This window comes from Vicugna pacos, chromosome 1 (assembly GCF_048564905.1).
Source record: "Vicugna pacos chromosome 1, VicPac4, whole genome shotgun sequence".
In the NCBI taxonomy this organism is placed as follows: Eukaryota; Metazoa; Chordata; class Mammalia; order Artiodactyla; family Camelidae; genus Vicugna; species Vicugna pacos.
The window spans coordinates 67,619,607-67,642,163 of NC_132987.1; the positions used below are offsets into that span (position 1 = coordinate 67,619,607).

At 45.0% G+C, this 22,557-nt stretch overlaps 1 protein-coding gene across 2 annotated transcripts in view; it reads left to right on the forward strand.

The window, feature by feature from the left end:
• FSTL1 (follistatin like 1) overlaps positions 1-22,557 on the forward strand; it is a 103,988-nt gene that overhangs the window by 77,255 nt on the left and 4,176 nt on the right. For both annotated transcript variants that reach the window (XM_072964329.1, XM_006210339.3), the window contains exons 3-10: positions 8,872-8,976; positions 12,265-12,394; positions 13,249-13,281; positions 14,617-14,747; positions 18,117-18,235; positions 19,587-19,699; positions 20,022-20,132; positions 21,064-21,140. In XM_072964329.1, coding sequence (XP_072820430.1) covers positions 8,872-8,976; positions 12,265-12,394; positions 13,249-13,281; positions 14,617-14,747; positions 18,117-18,235; positions 19,587-19,699; positions 20,022-20,132; positions 21,064-21,140 — 819 coding nt within the window. The remainder of the gene's footprint in view (positions 1-8,871; positions 8,977-12,264; positions 12,395-13,248; positions 13,282-14,616; positions 14,748-18,116; positions 18,236-19,586; positions 19,700-20,021; positions 20,133-21,063; positions 21,141-22,557) is intronic.

A 22,557-nucleotide genomic window follows, 5' to 3' on the forward strand; every position in this document is an offset into this window, starting at 1 on the left:
ATGGAAGCCAATTTTTATTCCCCTACCAAAGCCCAGCAAAAACCCTGAAACACCCTCAAGAGGGTCTATACATAACCGGTATCTTTAGTTTGGGCATGTGGGTTTGTTTCCTTGGGAGAGTAAAGTTTGATATTCAGAAACATCAGAAATGGTAAATTTCCATGCTTACTAGTTAAGAGAATTCTAACAAATTAAGGGAATTTGAGATCATCAAGAACCTTTTCGTTTTACAGATGGAGAAACTGAGGCCCAGAGAGGTCAAGCACCTTGCCCTATCACACAGTGTGCTAAAGGCAGAGATATGTCCAGGGCCTGTCTCCAGGATTCTGCATCAGTTCTCTGTACATGGGAACCTCACTGCCTCTGCCTGGTCTGCCCGCTGGGTTACTGATTGACGTTTTAGCAGAGATTTAAAAGCTCTTTTTTTTTGGAGGGTGGGGGGCTGTTTCTTCCCAACATTTGCCAAAGCATTTCTCATACAGTGCCATTCATCATCCATTCCTTGGAGCTCTCTAGACTTCTTGGTTTTGCTCCCAGTTTTCTGAATACGCCTGCTCTGCTTTTTTGGCTGCTTTGCCATCAGAGTCCTCATAGGGTTGCACAGGCTGGCCACTGCACAAGGAGGTGAGGGGGGCACTAAAATCCAGCCTGCACTCTGCTTGCCAAGCCCTGTAACCCGGCCTGGTCTTGCATCTGCCCAGAGAAGAAGACGCGTTTTCAGATTTGCACAAGGACCCCTTGTCCAACCTGCTCTCCTTCCTGCTCCTCTGTGACCATCTTGTCCCTTTCTCTCAGTTGCCCTCACCCCTCCATTCCCACCCTTCCCTCCTGAGCTCATTTGTCCTCATCATCTACACAGATGATGTCCAGATGTGCATCTCTAGTCCTTTATTTTCAACTGTCAGTGGGATGTTTTACTGTCTCTTTAGACTTATGTCCATAACAGAGTCATCATTGCCTGCCCCTCTTTTATTCAGCCCCTTCCCATGGCTCCATCTCTGACAGACGCACCAGCAGCCTTCCAGACCCTCAAAGCCAAAGAAAGATCTTGGCAGCTCCCTGGATTCCCTCCTTCCTCTCCTCTGTCCAATGTGTTGCCAGATCTCCTTGTTCTTTAGAAATTTCTCTTGGATTCCTTCCTTTCTCTGTATCCATGTCACCACTTTCCATGAAACTCTCATCACCCTAGACTCTTTCTAGCTGGTTTCCTTGTGACCCCAGTTCCTCCTCACCTATCTCTTCCCATGTTCCACAGCCAAACTGTTCTTAAAACCCTCCTGCTCAAAAACCTGCAAGTTTTCTGTCCAGGTCCTACTGTTGTTCAGGGCTCAGCTCAAGTCCCATCTCATCCAGGAAGCGCATCTCCTAGAGTCAGCTGCTTTTACTTCAGGACTACATTGGTCTGTGTGTGTTAGTTTCACCTCCTGCACTAGGCTAGAAGTTCCTATGAGGGCAGAGGCCACATCCCATATTCAAGAGTGTATGCCATGGGGCTTGTACCGTGTTGGTCACAGGCTGCTATCCTTCTTGTTTGTTGTTCTGGGCATTATGAAATATGCTTTCTGATGAGTTTAAACCCCTTGTCTTGGCCTTCACTGAAGAAGACTGGAGGACTATTCATACCCTCTACTTTGTCCTTTAAAGTGGGCACGTCTCAGGCAGATGGTGGGAAAACAGAAAATGAGTACCGTGCTCAAGCCTAAGAGACCATTTCAGAATGGAGAGCAGTCTGGCTTCAGAGGTTCCATTCAGGGTCCTGAAGAAACTGAAGGGTGAAAGTGTGCAACCAGTAGACTTACATTCTCTAGGAAGACTGACAGGCTATCTCAGGAATTCCCAGGGATCACTCTGAGGACTGTAGACAGACAGTGGGGAGCTGATAGCCTCTGTCAGTCAGAGTGATGTCTTCAGATGTGCCTGAGTCGGGGAGACAGCATGGCACGCCGGGTAGACACCCCAACTCACGGCTGTGGACCCATGACCTGAAGATACAAGAGCAGAAGTGCTTTCTCAGGGGCTGGAGGCAGAGCCCACTGGCTTGACTCTAACCTCAGTCACAGTACAACTTGGAGTCACAGTCTCCTCGCTGCCAGCAGGGATGAGTTCTCCGACCTCATAGGCCCTTCTGAGATTATTTTCAGTCCTATGTGAAAGGGTCTAATATATTTCTGACTCTACGTGCATACTAAATGCTGCTATTTACTTATGCTATGATTGCACAAGACCATTGCAGGAAACTGAACCTATGATTACATAGAAACCAAGCATCCAGTCTGCAATGCTGTATCTGGGTCACCTCAAGAAAGACCTAATGTGGAGAGGGAGGCATCTGAAAGATGGCAGATGAGCAACTGAGAAGGTGAAACGGCTTCCATGTGAAGATGGCAGTGTAGATCCTTCAGTCTGACAAGGCAAACACCTAGAGAATATAACAGAATCTGTAAAATAATAAAGACAGTGATTAAGGTAAACAGCCATGTCTCATTTGAAATTTGGAAGTAGTCACTTCCCAGCATACAATACATTATCACATAATGAGTAGAAAAATGTGTTATCCCATAAACTGTGGTAGAGGCTGAACACACAGGAATTAATACAGTGAAAAATTAGATAATTCTTGAATGACAGGTCCTTAATAGTTTTTTTTAATCTTAAGGTCCATCCTCTTGGGGTGATGCAGCCTTTATGTTGATATCATAAAGCTCTGCCACACCTTCCCCCAAGCATCCTGGTGCCTTGTCACTGGACAACTGACACTGACACTAACCTGAATGAACCCCAGATGACACAATGTAAAAACATTTATTGAGCATTTTTTTCAGGCAAGACAACGTGGTGGGTCTGTGGGAAGGCAAAGTGTGCAGGCACTTAGTCTACCTGAGATGAGCTATATGTGCATAAAATATTACATAGGACTCTGAATAATAGACTGAAGGCCCCAAAGCCTGCTTGTTTTTAAAGAAAATGTATGTTAGATGGAGCGTTAGATTGACTGAGAAGCTAATTGAGCTTCAGTTTCAGACCTTTTACTTGCAAGTCCCCTTCCAAAGCCCTGTGCTCAATTTTGCAGTCATAGGTATATGTTCTTTTTCTTCAGGAGGGCCCCTCCAATTGTTTAAGCTTCAGGCCCCACAAAACTTGGATCTGACCCCGGTGCCTAAACCTTGAGATGAACGATTGGTCGTGAGCACACAAGAGGGAAGGACACTGTCCCTGCAAATGCAGTGCCTACTGCCAAGCACATCAGAGCAACTGTTAGAAGTCACGACTCCTTCCTTCTTTCCTAGAATATATAGGACACAGCAACACATTCTTTTCAAAGAAAGAGAATCAGAGAGAATCGAGCAAGGTCATGTGATGCTCCAGTTAGTGGCTTCGCCTCCTCCCTGACTTTCTCAGGCCTGTGCTACTGGGTTCCATTCCAGAACAGCCGCTTGGGAGCAGCCAGCCTCCCACCCTGCACCCCTCCCTGGTCTCCTCTTGCTCTCCCCAGTTCTGTGAATTCCTTTGTCCCCAACTCTATGGTGCTCTGCATATCTGAGGGGCCCTGGTGTTCCTGTGAAGTTTCCATGACTAATTCTGGCGAAGCAAGGAGAGCCTTTCTCACGTCAACAAAGCTGCTCTGTCACAGAATAGTGGCAAGTGGAGCCAAAATTCCACCTTGGCGTATGCAGGGCTGTTTTTTTTCCAAAAAGAAAATTGGGAAGGAGGAAAAGGATGGAGGGGACAGAGCCGACCCAGTTCCCATTAGTGAAATGATGGTATATTAAGCTGACAGTTTTATGGCTTTGCTTATAAGCTTCCTCCCCTGCCAAAGCACACTGTTCTTCCAGAAATTGTTTTACTTCAGAAGACTTTTTTTAAACATTCAAAGCATATTTTAATGTTCAGACTTAATGCTGGTCAGCCCAGACACGCTATCACCTCTACTGGTGGTTTTGCAAATAACTTGCTTTTCCCTTTGCTTGCAAAGGATCTCTTTCAATTGCAAAAATACTTTCTGGTTTTTTTAGATCTTGGATCCAAGACAACACCTTTTTTAGCTTTGATTTATAAAGAGGCAAAGTGATTTACTGGAAAGAGGGCTGGAATTAAAGTCTGGAGACCTTGGGCCAGGACCCAGCTCTGTACCCATGAGGTCTTGAACCAGTCAATACAGCTATGAGCCTTCATTTCTTTTTCATCACAGGGTGTTAGATCTGGAGGGGCCTTAGAGGTAACCCCTGCCTGCCTATCCTAAAACGTTTTGAGAATAAAAATGATAGTAAAAATTACAGACTAATCAAAATTGCTGTACAAATGGAAAGTATCATTATCACTATGCAATGGCTCAGAGAGGAAGTTTTTCCCTGGTAAAAGTCAGCAGTGTTCCCGGTCATCTTTCACCAAGGGGAATTTGCATTGCGAAAATTAATCATGAGACCAAACCCCTGAGCGTGGCTTGCAACACATAATGAAAACAACATAAAAGCAAGTCAAGGATACAGAAGGATAAAGCTTCTCCATAGGGAGCAAGTATTTTGTCGATTTATCTCAATATATCAGAGTGTCCACACTTCCAGAACACACTCCCTCTCCCCACTCAACCACATTCTCACAGGTACATTCATACTTACGGGTTCATATACTTGTAACCACACACTCCTAGAGAATATTCATATGCCAATGTGGTTGTCTATGCATGGATAAAATTCTCATACAGCCTTGGGACCTAATTCCTAAAATTGTTATGGTAGTAAAGCAAACAGTTCTGTTTCAATTGCAAGAACTGCACTGCATCTATGACCTCCCCCTGTGCCAGTCCTTGTAGCTGTAACACCCCCCCTCCCCCAGCTCATTCCCTTGACTCTTCCCCAGAAGGCACTGTCGAGGCTCTGGGGTCAGGCTGACCTGTGTTCTAATCCTGGCTCAGCTTTTGCTAGTTATGTGGCCTCTGCACATCACAGAGCTTTTCTGAATCGTAAATTCCTCCTTATCTGTTACATGGGACTAAAAATATGGAAACCTACACAGACATGAGGACAGAGATATCTGTGAAGAGCCTCACTCAGTTGTAGGTGCTCTGATTAATATTAGCCCTAGGCCCTGGTCACTCCCTTCCCCACAAGATCGCTGCCTTACACCTGGCAGGTTTCTCTGCCTTCAGCCCCTCTCCATCCAGGCTGTCCTGCACTTTGAATCAGTATTTCCAAGCTGGAAGGGACCAGACACAATATTCCAAAGCATCACCTTCATTGTGTCACCTGCCCCATCCCAAACTTCCCAAGGTTTTCGCTGCCCATCAGATCCACGGAGAGCCCCCTGAATCACTTGGCAAGACCCATGCCCTCCTCCCTGGCCACCTGCCACTCCACCTCATCTTTCTCTTCCTCACCATGCCCCCCTCCACTCACACACACCAGGCAGTCATTGCCCTGTCCCATGAGCATATTCATGTCATGTTTACCCCCTCATGCAATGTTCTCCATGGGGCTTGGAGAAGACTTTCAGTGACACAAAGAGGCCCCCTTCTGTAGAAAATTTTCTTCATTACTGATTTCTGTGTTACAGCATGCTGCAAACGGGCAGAATCGCACAGGGAGGGGAGGGGTGCTCTAGGGCTTCAGGTTAGACATTTTTCCCCAAGTCAGCAAATCTCTGGTTCCTGGTGCCCTAATGCCTGCAGGGCACCTGCCCCTTCTACCACCCCACCCCACCTGCACCATATCTCACTGCGAGGACAGAGCTGGGAGGAGCTGCAGGAGCCAAAGACGTGCTTCTGCATTGCGGCTCTGGGCTTCACGAGACAAAGAGAGAGATTGCCACCTATTGACAGATGTGCCGCCTACAAAGAGGAATGCTTGTGTATGTAGCATTTCTCTGTGGTCTTCAAACAGGATAACCCGGTTGTTAGGCACTTGGGTTTTTTTTCCATTCAGACAGTCCTGCTCTCAGTATTATCATTCCAGCATAAGGAAGGATGGGTGGGGACTTGACAGCCCAAGGTGATAACGGCATCTCAGGGGGTAAATTGTCTGAAAATCAGTTGCCCACTGTAATAATGGCCACTTTCTGTTGTGTGGCACACCCTCTGTTGCATGCAGTCCATCTCATGTAACTCTCACGCAGACCGTGCAGGGATCAGTGTTCCTATTTTACACACTAGAAAACTGAGGTTTAAAGTGAGTACCCTGCCCACATGGCAAGGAAGAAGCAGAGGTGGGAGGTGAGAGTCAAGTCTAACTGTCTGTCATACTCTTAAGTACTTTCTCCCAACAGTTGCTAATTATGCAAGTCAAATCCCTGTCATAATCTCCTTAACCCTCAATCTTCTATGTATGAAAATAAGTCAAGTATAAAAGAATACTTTCCCCTTTGGTCAGGCAGAGTCTCAGCTCTGCTGCTTTCTGCTAAGTAACCTCTTAGGCTCAGTTCCCTTGTCTGTAGAAACGGGAGATGGCTCTGATGTCTCATTTCTGGTTGTCCTTGAGCTTAAGCGCGTGTATAATGAAAACCACTTTGCAGGGTTCCAGGTATTTATAAACAGGAGCTTAATCATCTATTGTCTGAAGATCTGGGGAATCCTAGCCCCTCACTTTTAGCCGTGGGACCTTGGACAGTTCACTTGACCTTCGCATCTTCGGTTTCCTCATCTATAAAAAGGGGTTAATAATATGCATGTTTTTGCAGGGTTGTCCGAAGTAAGATGAAACTGTGTGTGTGAAAACACTTTGTAAATGTTAATAGTGCCGTTCAAACATTAGTCCCTATATTTTAAGTAAAGAGTATCTGTTCCTTCAAATGAATTTTTGAGAATTGTTTCTGAAAAATGACTTGGGTTGAATTCGACCTACAAATAAAATCTTTTACTTTTAATACTCAGTAAAAACAAACGTTAACTGAAAAAGAAGTTCTGTAAATGCCATAGGTTATTCTGCAGGGAACTCTATAAACGTTAACATGAATAACACTTCACAGGCGGCTTGCTTATAGTTTATGACCCAATTCCAAAGACATTATCTCATTTCACCTTCACAAGGCAGGGCTGATATTTACTCACATTTTACAGATGAGGAAACCAAGGCTCAGAGAATTAAAGTGATTAATTATAGACACACAGCTAATAAGTAGTAAAGGTTTGTGGGTATCTGTCCATGGGGCTGTGTGTTGGTGTGTCTCTGAGGGTAGGCATTCTGAGCATGATTTTTTAATGCATTAGTGTATCTTTTACTCATGTGATACATTCACGAGGGGTATATATTTGCCTGTATTCCTCAGTTAGCATGTGCTTTCATGAAGGGAAGAGGAGAAGATAGTCTTATCTGAGATTTTTTTTTACACTGGCCAGCAATAGCCTTTTTCTCTTCATTTTTAGAACAGCTTACCATTCCCAGGCACGGTTTCCAAGAGAGCCCTGCCTGGAGAATATGCTCAATTTTTATCTCCACTCCTGATTTAGGAAACAACAGCTCTCTAGTACCCCTGTCCTCTGGGAATTACTTCCTCTCTTATTTGCTGCCTGCCAGCTTTATTGAATTCCCCTTAGCAACATCCAAAAAAGAATGGGTTTAGCAACAGCCTGTGAACCAATGAAATGTGAGCATGGCAAGGGTTTCTAGACCAATGGGAGCCCTGCATGAAGGGCAGGCTGGCTCAGAGAGAAAATAATAACCTGGAGTTTGCAAAGCAGCCTCCAGGTGGCAGCAGACCAGCTATATTGGACACAGCCCCTCAGCTCAGCTCTCAACATCTACTTTGGTTTTTTGGGGTTTTTTTCCCCAACTGTAAGAATTTTACAGTTACAAGCTCTGTGGGTGTGAGTTGTCTGCATGACGTAGTAAACATGGCCAGAAGGATGGAATCTAAGATAGCCCGCCCTGTGACCCCATCCCAGCCCCAACCATCTCTGTTGGTTCTGTCACAGCAGTGACAGTGACAGTGCTACCCCAGTTGGCAGGAGCCTGGAGGCCATGGTGACTGCCTGCCCAGCCAGTTAGGAAAAGGGCTAGAGGAATCACATTCTCCTTCATTCAACCACCACTACTGCAGGCCAGAGTGGCAGATGAGGTGGGGCTGGCTTTCTGCCGCCAATGAACGAGGGAAGGACTGTGTCACTGACAGATTAGTGCCCATAAACACCCACATTCTCAGTGGCATAGACTGGGACCATTCCCTGCCTTGCCAGTTCTGCCGCATAAATCTGAACACGAATGTCTGACCGCAAGTGGTTTCAAAACAGTTCTATCTGTCAGGTGCTTTGGCCCCCTTGGTCTTGGAGCCAAGGGCAGATATGGACAGGGGCTGAATAAGACCATGTCAAATAATAGCAGATTCATGTTTCCGATGGTTTAGCCATCTTTCTTTTGCCTTTTAAGATGAAATAGTGCCTTGAATACTACTTGGTGAGATTTTGTCCGTTTCTGCCTGGCTCACCCTTCTCATCCTTTGAGATTCAGTTAAGGCATCCTACCTTTAGGAAGTCTCATTTGATTTCATCCTCCAGCTCCACGGTACTCCTGTCATCACACTTCCATATTGCTTTCTAAACATCTCTTCACTGTGTTTCCTCAGAGAGTCTTGGAGCTCCTTGAGGACTGGGACCGTGTCTTTCTGTCTCCAGTCCTTAGCCAAGAGTTGGCATTTAATGGGTGCTCAATAAACATTTTTAGAAGAAGGGAAGCATGCAGGAAAGAAGCTCTTGCTCTTGAAGAAACAAACTTAGGGACCGCTAGGTAGTGGGCCTAAGCAGGAGCAGTGCTGGCCGTCGGGGACAGCTTCTGGCTGTTCAGGACCCTTCAAGACATAAGCCACATCTCCAGAACACCACCGTTGGCTCATCTGGAGATGGGCTCATCTCAGTGACAAGGTTTCCTTTATGATTTTGTGTTTTAGGAAGAACTAAGGAGCAAATCCAAGATCTGTGCCAATGTGTTTTGTGGAGCCGGCCGGGAATGTGCAGTCACAGAGAAGGGAGAGCCCACCTGCCTGTGCATCGAGGTAAGTCCTGAAGTCACAAGCCAGAGGACAGTGGCCAAGGCCAGTATGGTTACCTTGCTGGAGCTACCAGTCAGCAGAGCAGAGCCAACGATTTCATCATCTTTATAAAAGCACACCTTGTCTATCTAAAAGAAGTAAAATTTTTATCTCAGAAATGAAAAATCAGATGTGAATATAAGGATATTTTTCCTTTAAAATTTGTTTTTCTTTAGATGAGACTGGCAAGGGCTTGATTTCCAGAATATATAAATAGCTCATATGACTTAATAAGAAAAAAAACCAACCCAATCCAAAAATGGGCAGAAGACCTAATTAAGGAATTCTCCAATGAAGACATACGCATGACCAATAGGCACATGAAAAAATGCTCAATATCACTAATTATCAGAGAAATGCAAATCAAAACTACAATGAGGTATCATCTCACACCAGACAGTATGGCCATCATTCAAAAATCCACAAATGATAAATGCTGGAGAGGCTGTGGAGAAAAGGGAACCCTCCTACACTGTTGGTGGGAATGCAGTTTGGTGCAGCCATCATGGAAAACAGTTTGGAGGTTCCTCAAAAGACTAAAAATAGACTTACCATATGACCTAGCAATCCCACTCCTGGGCATATATCCAGAGGGAATCTTAATTCAAAAAGACACCTGCACCCCAGTGTTCATAGCAGCACTATTTACAATAGCCAAGACATGGAAACAACCTAAATGTCCATCGACAGATGACTGGATAAAGAAGTTGTGTTATATTTATACAACGAAATACTACTCAGCCATAAAAAATGATAAAATAATGCCATTTGCAGCAACATGGATGGCCCTGGAGAATGTCATTCTAAGTGATATGAGCCAGAAAGAAAAGGAAAAATACTGTATGGTATCACTCATATGTGGCATCTAAAAAAAAAAAGATAAGTGAACTTATATACAAAACAGAAACAGACTCACAGACATAGAATACAGACTTGTGGTTGCCACAGGGGAGCAGGGTGGGAAGGGATAAACTGGGAGTTCTAGATTTGCAGATACTGACTGCTATATATATAAAACAGGTAAACAAGTTTATACTGTATAGCACAGGGAAATATTCAATCTTGCAGTAGCTTATGGTGAAAAAGAATATGAAAATGAATATATATATATTCATGTATGACTGAAGCACTGTGCTGTACACCAGAAATTGACACAAGATTGTAAACTGACTATACCTCAATTAAAAGTTTTTTTAAAATTTTTTTGCTTTATAAGATTTTTAAATTACAAAATTAACAATTGCTTTATAAAAGTCAAGTAGTACAGACATTTATACAAACATAAAATTAATGATCTTCCCCATAAGCCTCAAATCCCATGAGTCTGAGATAATCAGTGTTAACAGTTTGGTGTATATATTTGTTCCACGTGTTTTCTTTTTTTCTATGCTACTATGAACATATAAGGTTTCCCCCTATTTTATGTAAAAATTGGATTGGGGTTGGGGTATAGCTCAGTGGTAAAGTGCATGCTTAGCATGCATGAGGTCCTAGATTCAATCCTCAGTATCTCAATTTTAAAAAATCATCTGTAAAAATGGGATTATATATACAGACAGACCTAGATATATGCATCTTGGATTTTGTACTCAATATATTATGGGTAATCCTCTAGGTCAGCACATATAGTTCTAATTTATTTTTTAATAGTTCAATAATATTGATATAAAAGCACCAGATTTATGTAATCATTTTCCTATCAGTGGGCCTTTAGGTTGTTTCATGGGTTGTTTACCACTACAAACAACAGTATCCTTGTGCAAATATTCTTACATGCTGCTGCCTTTATTTCTGCAGGATTGAGTCCCACTGGGGCTTGCTAGGTCAAAGATATGCACATTTTAAAATACTAGATGGAATACAGATTTTTCAGGGTTTTTTTTTAATGAAGTTTAAAAAGCAAAGTGAGTTTTTGAGAAATAATTCTTTTATAGGTTCTCCCTCTTGACAAATATAAATAGCCTGGGTATGTGCCCTTTCTTTCTCTTTCTGTGAAACCAACTCAAGACTAGAAATTCATCTGTATTTCTACAAATAAATATACCCAGCTTAGTCCCCAGGTGAAGGATCCTGGCCCATTGTCCCAAAAAGGAAGTCCCTCAACTCAGAAGCCTGCAAACCAGATCTGCTGGGGACTCTGGGAGTTCCTCATCAGAGGTGTGCCTGGCCACTATGTAGCCACTTAGTGGGTGGAAACCTGGCATCTAACCTCAGCTCGGCCACCTATCGTTGCGGGATTTTGAGCAAGTTAGTTGCTGCTGGATGCCATGTGGGCAGACCATGTTTGGCTTTTCTCAGGGCCCAGCACATACCAAGAACCCAGTGGTAAGTATTGGTTAAGTGAAGTTCATCTTTCCGGGATTTGGTTTTCTGGTTGGTAAATTGGAAAGGTTGGGCTGCCTTCCAGTTCCAGGGTTCTGTATTCTTTTACCACATCTACTGTGTTGTTTTTGTTTTTTTGCTTTGGTGCCTTTATTCGGTCTGAGCAGAACTTGCTTTCCCTTTCCCCCTTTCAAAAACCACGGAAGTCTAAAGAAACTGGGCTTGCCTGTGGCCATGACACTTTAAATAGCCAAAGTAGAACCGAGTTGCCAAGTGAACTTTAGTCCAGTTCCATGTCCAGAATGATTCTCTGTAGTACTTCACAAAGACCCAGGCACAACAGGCGTCGTGAGGTTAGGAGGAAAACAAAATACTAAACAAAGCAGGAGAGCAAAGATTCTTACAGTTAGACTGTGGAATAATTGAAGAATTGGGGTGATGGGGGTGGGAGGCTGTGTGTTGGCCTTTCAGTCACTCCACATTCCCAGCTCTCACCTCTGGATGTTGTGTCATAGAATGTTGAAATTTTAATGGATCTTAGGTCATCCAAAAACATTGAGTGACTCTCTACAAAGTAATGAAGTGACAGAGAATTTGGATTCCTGACTTCTAATAAAATGCCCTTCCTGCTAATTTGATAGGGTGGGGGAAGGGAGGCTGTTTCTTTTTGTTGAATAAAAAAGATGACCCTGGGCCAGAATCAGCACAAAGGGCCCTGCAGGGCTGCAAGGTGATGTGGTGGTCACTCCAACACTGAGTGGAGTAGGATCACTGATGCCAGGGCCAAGGCTCCCTATACCCTGGTGGGATAGAGGCTATCTCTGCTGGTAGGGACTCCCCTCACAAGATGGCTCCGTGTGTGTGTACGTGTGTGTGCATGCACACACACTCAGCCTTGACTGCACCAACATCCTCCGCGGTCTGTTTCAGCAATGCAAACCTCACAAGAGGCCTGTGTGTGGCAGCAACGGCAAGACCTACCTCAATCACTGTGAGCTGCATCGAGATGCCTGCCTCACTGGATCCAAAATCCAGGTTGATTATGATGGACACTGCAAAGGTAAGGAGAGCTCTCACTACCACACTGCAGCTCCAGCTGGGGAGCCAGGGAACGGAGCAGTGTGGCCTGGTTTCCTGGAGTCCTTTCCACCCTGAGCACAGCGCCCAAAGCTGTGGAGACCACCCAGTTGCTTGGAGAGGCATCCCATTGGTGCTCAAGAGCCTGCTAGGTTTGCCCTGGATTGCCCAGGTTTCTACCCTGCATTTCTTGCATCAGATTCCTACCGTGGCTTCCCAGCACTGTCTGGAGCTAGATAGTAGATAAGGGACCACATGAACAATCAATAATATGGGAGTATTTAAATGAATTCGGTACCTTTTTAGAAAGCAGATAAATTTCACATTTCCTGTTCTTCTAAAATTTTAGGTACCTCTCATGCCTGATAGTACTATATTTCCTCTAATTTATACTGAAACCGTTGTTACTAGGGTAAGAAGGAAGGGGTCCCAAGCTTGTTGCTAATTAGACACCAGCCTCCTGCCCAGCCTTGAACTTCCCTGGAGAAAAAAGAACTGTTTCCCACATGTCGGTCTCCACTCCATTTCCTTTTCCATAATGATTCTAGACAAATTCTCAAAGTCCCGGCAGCTACCCCCCACCCCCAACCCTTCAAGCTAACAGTAAAAAGTGTGAGATCAGGAGGGCAATTCAATAGCCTCAGAATGTCAAACAAAGCAGGAAAGAAAAGATCCCCATACTGGGGGCCTGGAAGAAGGAGAGGATACAAGGTTTCAAGGCAAAATGATGAAAAGGCTGTACATGGCCCCCTTAATGTGGGCAGTTTTAATCCTAGCAATACACAGAAATTTTGTTTCCTTCACTTTGCATTATGCACTTTCTCCTTTTTCTTGCAGAGAAGAAATCTGTAAGTCCATCTGCCAGCCCAGGTGAGTGCCTGTTTTTTCTATAGTATACATCTTAGGGAGGAAATTCTTTTCATGTCAGAAATTCCTTGTTCCACAATCCTGGCCGAAGCTCACAAGATCTTCAATGTGTCAGAACTTGTGACCCACAACTGTCGCTCCTCAACACAGCTCAGAAAAGCTGCAAAACCGCTTGCGTGTGTGTGTGTGTGTGTGTGTGTGTGTGTGTGTGCGCTTGCCACTGGAAGCAGTTGGTTGGGTCAGTATGTTGGCTGTGTTTTCCATTTTTGCCGAGTAGTGATTGAACTGCAAGGACAGGAAAGCCACTGAGCCCCTCCTTCAGCACTCTGTGAGACCTGCTGGACTCACAGAATCAGAAGGCACTGTTTTTGAAAGACGGTAATAGGAAATTCTAGTAAGACTTCTTCCATAGTTTTCTATGAATACAACTTAAAAATTTCATCATGATTTATAGTTACAGACCCCTTTAGCATACACCTTTTCTTAGATCCTCACAATAACCTTGTGAAGTAGATCTTACTATAATTACCTTTAGATGAGGAAATTGAAGCTCAGAAAGGTTAAGTGAATTTCTCCGAGTCACACAGCTAGGAAGTGGCAGAGTTGGGGAAAGCACCCACAGTTTCATTCCCCTGGTTCAGTGCCCTTTTCACATCCCAATATGTGTTGTCTTCCAGAACTTCCCTTTTGCCCAGGCTTTCCCTTCTCTGCTTCCCCATCCACTGGCCTCTCAGCCCCACCTGTTGTTACCACGTGGTTTACAACAGCTGTCCAGAACAGGGCTTCAACATGCCTTTCCTTGGCCTCATTTTCTGTTGTTTATAATAAAGGACAGCACAGTTGGTATAAAGTTTTAAGTGGGAGAAAGTTTTGATAGACCCTGTTGGTGAGAGGGAAAAGCCGTACGGGAAGAATCAGCAATCCAGTGGCATAAGGAATTGTAATGTTCTCATTTATTCATTTATTATTTCAGCTCATCTTTGAGCCAAGAGCTATTCTATTGATTGACTGATATTTTTTACCCCTCAGCTTCCTAACGTTAATGAAAATGTCCTTTACTTCTCTGCTCTACTTTTTTTTCACCAAAGCAACATAATGTCTCTCTTTCAATATTCTCAATCTTTATGAATTTTTTAGAGACAAGAGCTTGAATCCTGGACTGTATACTTTCCAGTGTGTATCCTGGGTTGACTCCTCTGTAATCTGTGTTTCCTTGATTACTGTGAAAGTTCAATGAGATGACACATGCAGATTCCAGGCACTGAGCCTCCCACGTAGGGGTCCTGGGTGACAGTGGGGTCCTCGCTACTCAGCTGACCTCCCTCCCTTTTCCTGTAGTCGTTTGCTATCAGTCCAACCGTGATGAACTCCGGCGTCGCATCATCCAGTGGCTGGAAGCGGAGATCATTCCAGATGGCTGGTTCTCTAAAGGCAGCAACTACAGTGAGATTCTAGACAAGTACTTTAAGGTAATCCAGAGTTGGGGTCGAAGTTCATCCCCAGGGGCAGAGAGACTTCCTTTCCCATTGCCTGATCACATCTTCCCAGACCATGAGGAAACAGAAACCTGCAGAGCGTTCCTGAGTGTTTGCTCACAGATTATTCCATGAAGCTGTGACAGTTGCCTCCTGACCAGCTTGATCAGTGGGAGTCCTGGAGTCAGGCCTTGGGCTCTGACACACATGGGCTGCTCCCTTTGGGCAGTTAAAACCACACAGGTCTTAGAGAGCCTGTATGTGAAAAATACGGCCAGGCTCTATCCCCTCCCCAGGATGACAGAGCTTGTAGAGCTGGCTGCTGGTACACACCACCTTCTGCCTCATCCAGTTTGACTCTTCTCTAAGTCATTAACTTGACCATCCATGTCCTGCAGAGTTCCTCTTCATCTGAGGAGAGTCAATGGACTGATACTTCATGGGTCCAGGGTTCTACATGAACCATGATGTTGCTGTTCCCATCATGTTTAGTTGAAGAGACAGATCGTCCCAACTAGGGACAGGAGAAATGCTGCTTTCAAAAAGGAAACGGAGGGAGGAAATTGTATTTCACAATGAGTAGGACTTCCATGACATGGAGTTCTGTCAGAGAGCTTGAGACAGTTGCTGGAAAAAGCAACTAAGGGCCCTCTTCCAGGTGATTGGCAAGAACACAGGTGCACACATGTACATCACACTCAGAAATAAACATACCACACACAGAAACACAGACACGCACTCATATCACATACAGAGATGCGCACACCACACAGAGACACATCCTCTCCACAGACACACACACTCAGATACCCACGTTCCCACATAAACACAAAGCCCCCATCACCCACAGACACACACATCTCTGGGAAGACGCCCTCCGGGCTCATCCCCAGACATGCATGCCCTCACATACCTCCAGGGCGTGTCCCAGAGCCTACCCAGCCCAGACTCAGGAGCAACCCCCACACATGAGGGGATTCTTGGCAGCTCTGTGGCCACCAAATGTGGTCAACACCAGCCTAGCCTGTGGATTCCTTCCTAACTGACGTTATGGACCCTACAGATAGAGAAATACTGGGTTGGATTGAAATAGGATATTTGGTCATTTAGGAATTTATTTGTGTTATTATCTTTAGGCAAACATTTCTCTCTGTGGCAGAAAGTAAATCTCTGGATTCCAAGTGTTTGAGAAGAGAAAGCACAGCCCTCTCACTCTGTCCCCTGTCTCAGCTGCTCCCACATTAGGGAGCCCTGGGGGCAGGAGTTGTTTCTTTGTCTACAGAAAAACACATTATTGCTGAGCCAGGAGAGTCAGATAGGAGCAGAAAGTAACATAAAGAAAATGATTTTTCAGAAGCCAAGTGAGCAGCACCTGCAGGGTCTGTCGTGAGCAGTGACTGTCACGGTCATTACGGCACAGGAGCCATGGGGTCACGGACACTCTTTCCAGGAGGCCTCTCGGGACCTTGTAACCGTTTGTAGTGGCCCCTTGATGGCACCTGCCTTGGGTATCTTTGGCAGCTGCTATTAATTTGATTCCCAAGGACCAGGGCCCCACACCTCCCTCCACAGATCCCTACCTCTTCTGTCAGTGACCATCTCTAACAGGCTTCCATCTGAAAACCGCAGGGCCCTTTGAGAAAGTAGCTTTTCTCTAGGGCGTTCTCATCCCAACCAAGAAAGCTTGCTCATGACCCATGAACTCAATGCTCGTTCTCTCCGTGTCCTCCGAAAAAATAGGGTTTTCACTATCTACTTTTTTGATGATTATCAAAGAACCAAGTGGTGCAATCTTCAAAGGGAGGCTTCTCCCCACTAGGCAAACAGCTGCCTTTTGCTGGGAGATCTGTATCTCACAGAGACTGGTTTCTGAGCCAAAGACTTGCCCTCCAGCCCAGCTGGCATTCCTTGCATCAGAATTAGTTGAAAAATAAATCGAATCAGAATTTGGATAAGACCAAAATCAGACTGTCATCTCAACTGGTGATTCAGTCACAGTTTCTTAGATGAAGGCTTAACAGGATGTAGAGGGGAAGACCCAGATAGCGAGCCCTTAATGGCCATGTTACACACACACCCTGAAGTCCTGGTGACCAGGGCTGAAACTGGAGCCAGGGTGAAAGCAGAAGAACTAGAGAACCTCTGAGACCTTTCCTTAAGAATTAGGACAAGAGTGATAAATAGGTATGAAGCCAGGGCCTATGCAGTTGTTTCATGCCTGCTTGTCATACATACCAAGGAAAGATTTACAACCTTAGGATGGAATACACGTGACACACGGAAGGAGAGTCAGTAGCTGTATCTTTCCCTTCTACCTGGACAGACTTTTCCTCCAGAATCCCTTACACCATCTGGGAGCCACCTTGAAAGTAACTTGAGGGTGCTAATGATTTCCCAGGACAGCAGTAGGAGGCAGACTACACAAGAAGTTTGAAAAAAAAATTTCCATTGGAAATATTTAGTAGAGCAACAGTACCCAACTTGGAATTTGATCAGCGCCTTGAAATTGCCACCCTCTGCCTGGACCAAGGGCTTGAGCATCCTGAACAGTCCCAGATGGCTACAGTCTCAGTGTAGCATCTTGCCAAGAGGGGACAATGCTGAGTGCACTATACCCTTGCCTTGTGCTCATGGGATGTGCTCTGGATCATAAGGACAGCCAGCACCCTCTACAGTGGGGCCCACCAGTCAGGGAGCAGGGGTGGGGAACTTTGCACCACCTCTGTGGGCAGGTTATCGATGCAGATAACCTGCAGGGGTCTTTGCCTTTGATTTCTCACTGATGAGGTCTACTAGGAGTACCAGTGTGCGAGGTGAGCACTGAGAATGGGCCAGGGAGGCTGGAAATCAAGCAGCAAGAAATGGTCTTTTGATTCCCCAAGTGAGCTCAGAGGGGCACCTGCGTCGTTGTTCCCAAGCAGCTTGTTAGAAATACACACCCTGAGCTCTGTTACAGAGAGTCTGACTCACAACTTTGCTGTTCACACCAGGTTTGAAAACGTGGTGTGGCAGAGTAAATTTGAGAATATCTGGAGAACAGTGTCAGGGAGAGCTCTCAGCGCCCCAGGCTTCTTGGACAGTGCAGGCCTGGGTTCAGGCTGCCCTCCTGAGCAGGGGCTGGGATTGAAAGGCCTTCCGTGGCCTCTGCCCAGGTACTTTCATTCTCTCATCTTGGCATGCAGATGCCTTCTCTGGGTGCCCCAGAGCTTCAGGCCTTTGTTGCTGTAACTCTGAGGCCAGTGCAGGGCTGGGTAAGAACGTGTCTAGAACAAGATGAACCAGAGGGGGTCAAGCTGAATAGGACAATGATGGAACTGGGGTTCTATGAAACATTCCTGAAAGATCTCTTCCTCCCCCTTCTAGAACTTTGATAATGGTGACTCTCGTTTGGACTCCAGCGAGTTTCTGAAATTTGTGGAGCAGAATGAAACCGCCATCAACATTACCACCTATGCAGACCAGGAGAACAACAGGCTGCTTAGGTGAGTGGAGTGAGGGGGTCAGGGAGTGGTCCATGAGGGGAGGCTGGATAAGAGAGGGGATTTGAACCCTTTCCTACCTGCAAAGGAGCCACCAGGGTCAGTATCAATGGGAAGTAAAAAGCAAAATAGGAATTCTGTCCTGGTGTCTTCTGTGAACATTATGAACTAAATATATTGAGCACCACTGATATCTGATCAAGTAGTTACTGGTTTTGGCCAGAACTTGAAATGAATAGAAGAATGTAATTTTAAAATAAATCATCAAATCGGAGCAAAGTTGTTACTGAGTGTTATGGGTCATGTTTAATGGTTAATTTTCTGAAGGCATTTCTTTAGTGTTCTACTTAACTAAAATAGCTTTAGTTCTGATTTTTAAGATAATCAATGCTATTTCATATAGAGAACCCTAATTGTTACGAATGTGAGCACATTCTTTCTGGTATTTTTCCAGAGTAAATTTTAATAAAAATTAACCCTTGAGAAACTTCTGGTATGGTCCCAGTGTACTGGTAAGAATTAAAAACAGGAAAAGAACCTTTTGAGGTTCTTAACCCCCTTTTGTTCAAAAGAAGTGCAAATTGTGAAGCCCAGATTCTAGAAGGATTCTTCCTTAATAATAGCCCATGGCCTTAAGGCATATCTGCAAATCCTTCTTATTTTGATGACCAGAAATTAATATTTTACAAGTTCAACATTGGATCCTTATAGTATCCCATTGAAGGAGGACTCCCTGTCCCCATTTCACAGATGAGGGAACAGGTGCAGGCAGATTGAGTAACTAGCTCAAGGCTATTTGGGTAGCAAGTGACTGAGCCAGGGCTCAAACCCAGGTCAGGGGGAGAAGGAGAGGGCTGGGGTTCTGGAAAACTTTTCTGAAAGAGCTCTTTGTAGAAGGGTGATATTGGTGACGGTGGCTTGAACTCCATATTCTTTAAAATCACACATTCTTTTCATATCATCTGCTGCTGCCACTTCTGTTTGACCTTCCTAATTGGGTTGACATGACACTTACACCATGGGGAAAGGCAATTGCTAGTGGAAGGTGTGCAGGTAGTAAAATATTTGTCAATCCAAGTGGACAGAACCATTCAGGAAACTTTAATCATCTTGGGAAGAGCATTTGAACAGCTTGAGTGACCCAACATTCAGTAAAACAAACTGAAGGTTTCATGCTTACAGGAGTCACGTTGCATAATGGTTATGGGAGATCAGTGTAGAAGCTTTCTTTTTAAATAGTCCCCTTCTTGGCCGCCTATGGAGGCCCAGGTGTATGTAGTCCTGATGCTTAATTCCTTTCTTTGGGAGTGAAGCTGAGGTCTTGCTGATGCGCTTCTCCTGTGTTTTATTTCAGAGGACTCTGTGTTGATGCTCTCATTGAACTGTCTGATGAGAATGCTGACTGGAAACTCAGCTTCCAAGAATTCCTCAAGTGCCTCAACCCCTCCTTCAACCCTCCAGAGAAGAGTATGCCTACCCTAAGAAATTGGGATTGTAGGGAGTAGAGGGGGGCATTTTGAGGGGGCCAAGATAGAGGGGATTGGTAGAACTCTCCAGAGCTTACTAAGAAAATTCCCTTCCATGATTCTAGACTGAGCCCCAGCCTATCATCTCCATGCTGAGGTTCGGGTCCAAAAAACTTTGGGTTGATGGTGGCATTTGCTCAGATATGGTGCCTCTGAGGGACAGGCAGTTCATGTCAGAAAGGGGAAAGGTGCACAGACGATAATAGCCAAGGCGTCTTATTCTGCCCTCACTCTAAACTGTTCCCCTAACTCTGGTCCCACAGAGTGTGCCCTGGAGGACGAAACATATGCCGATGGAGCTGAGACCGAAGTGGACTGTAACCGTTGCGTGTGTGCCTGCGGGAACTGGGTCTGCACAGCCATGACCTGTGATGGTGAGCTGTGCCTGGCACAGGAAGAAGGAACAGCAGGGAGAGAGCTTCCTTTGGATAATCACCAGGAGAGGAGTCAGGGAGGGGATGGTGGAGACTAATACAGTGGCTGGGAGCAAGGAAACTGAGGAAGGAGCAAGAGACAGACTCAGACTTGAGGTGTCAGAGCTCCCGGAGAGAGGCAGTGAGGGCAAAACACTTAGGCCAGATGCATTACTTTCAAAAATCACTCCAGAGGCTTGGGAGCAAGAGAAGTTCAAGACCCAGGGCAAGATCAATGTTGATACGGGGTTAGAATAGTAGTAATGATAGTGTAAGTGAACACTCATTTTGTGAGAGCTGTGTACCAGGCACTCTTCTAAGCACTTTACATATTAACCCACTTAATCCTTATGACAGCTTGGGAAATCCTATATGTCAAAGACTCAGGTGGTTGGAAGACAAAATGACCCTTCCTTGCCATCCATGCCCAGCAGTAAAAGAAGAAATGTTCATAGACCCTCTTTGAATTAACAATATTGGCTAATTCTTTTAAAAAAGAGAGAGAGAGAGAAAGTTGAGATAGACAGGGTGGATTGGGAGACAGAGATGTCAGGGAGAGTTGTTGGAGTTTGTTGGGGGGCAGTGCACAAGCCAGCATCACCACCTCCACCCTTTTACGAAGAGCTCTTTCAGAAGAGTTTTCTAGAACCTCAGCTCCCTTCCTCTCCCCTTGGCCTGGATTTGAGCCCTGGCCCAATCACTTACTACCCAAGTACGTGACTTTGGAGGTGTCCATTGCACTGGGATATATTGAGAGAAATGTGGGTAATTCACCTATCCTTACGTAAGTTAAACAGGAGATGAAATTGAGAGCCTAAAAGGTAGACATTGGTGCGATCCCTGGCTGGCTTTCCTCAGCCACCACTGCTCTGAGCCTTGGTTCTTCTTGCAGGAAAGAATCAGAAGGGGGCTCAGACCCAGACAGAGGAAGAAATGACCAGATATATCCAGGAGCAACAAAAGCACCAGGTGAGTCGCAGCCTCCATGCTGGTTCAGGTCTCCCACCACCAGGCCCTCCCACCACTCAGACACTTCCTGATGCCCCAGGAGACCAAGGAGATCTGTGCTCTGTTCCATACATTAGGTTCTGAATGCTATACCTGTATAGCTGTATCATGCAAACCATGATACAGACAGCTCCCTGATGGAATCATTGCGGAGCCAGCAGGTCCCAGCCAACGTAGGTTACAGCTTGGTAAATTGCCTTATGAGTTAGAATTAGCGAGGCAGTGGTTTACAAATGAGTTGGAAGTAGTTTGCAAAGGAGCATGGTCTAAAGAAGTGTTCCTGTGTCATGTCATGACCAGCGCCCAGACCCAAAGACTATGAGCTTCTTGAGGGCAGGCTCTGTAACCTGCTCACCACTGCTGTCTTGCATTTAGTGCAGGGCCTGGTGTATAACTGGTTCTCAATGAGCATGAAGTTAGTGGATTTGGACCACAGAAGAAAGAATTTAAGTTGAAGAGCCTGGGATCCTAGAGGTTCTGCTTCCTAGAGACTTGAGAAGATAAGAATTCTATTCAGGTTCTATGTCATTAAGTGGAAGGCCTTCTTGGGAAAAATGTTCTTAGCAGAATAGTGATCCACTGATATATTTTGCTGAGAGTCTAGAGAGAAAACATGAATATGCCGGACTGCTAGGCATGTCTTTTTACCTCCTCTAAAAAAAGTAAATAAATGAGTAAACTTAACTACTTCCGTCCCCTTCTCAAAAAAAAAAAGAAAAACTTTAGAGAAGAACAATTAAGATGAAATATTTGACTTGAAAATCAAGAATTATTAATACTAATAATAATTGCTCATATTTATTGATAGTTTTCACATGCGTTTTGTCATTTTTGTCACTGATAGTGTAGAAACCTCATGTCAGTTTTTTAAACAAAAGCAGAAGCTCCTAGCTTTTTTCCATATTTTGGTAGCCTTCAGTCTCCAGAGAAGTACAAACCCATAAAAGCAAAAAGAACTTAGTAAGAATTCCTTTCATCTAGGGTGGAGAAGTGATCAGAGTAGACAGTGGGGAGTGAATTATAATAGCTAACATTTTTTTAGCATCCCTGTTTTGTGTGAGTTTTCTCGGAAGCAGACTCTAAGGCAAGGACTCAAGTACAAATAGTTTATTTGGGAAGCAGTCCCAGGAAACACCAGAAGGGGAGTTGGGAAGTGCGCCCAGGAAGGGAAGGAAGCAATAAAGAGTGTGTATCCAGGCACTTACCACTGGGGCAAGTGCAGCTTAGCCTGTTGCAGATCTCTGGGAACAGTAATCCTCCCAAGCGGGCAGGAGCTGGGCTGTGCCTACGCAGTCTTCCGTCAGCCACTGGCTGGGAGCTACCATGAGCAAACGTGAATCCCCTGGCATTTCTGGCCTGCTAGCACGTGTGGGCAGAG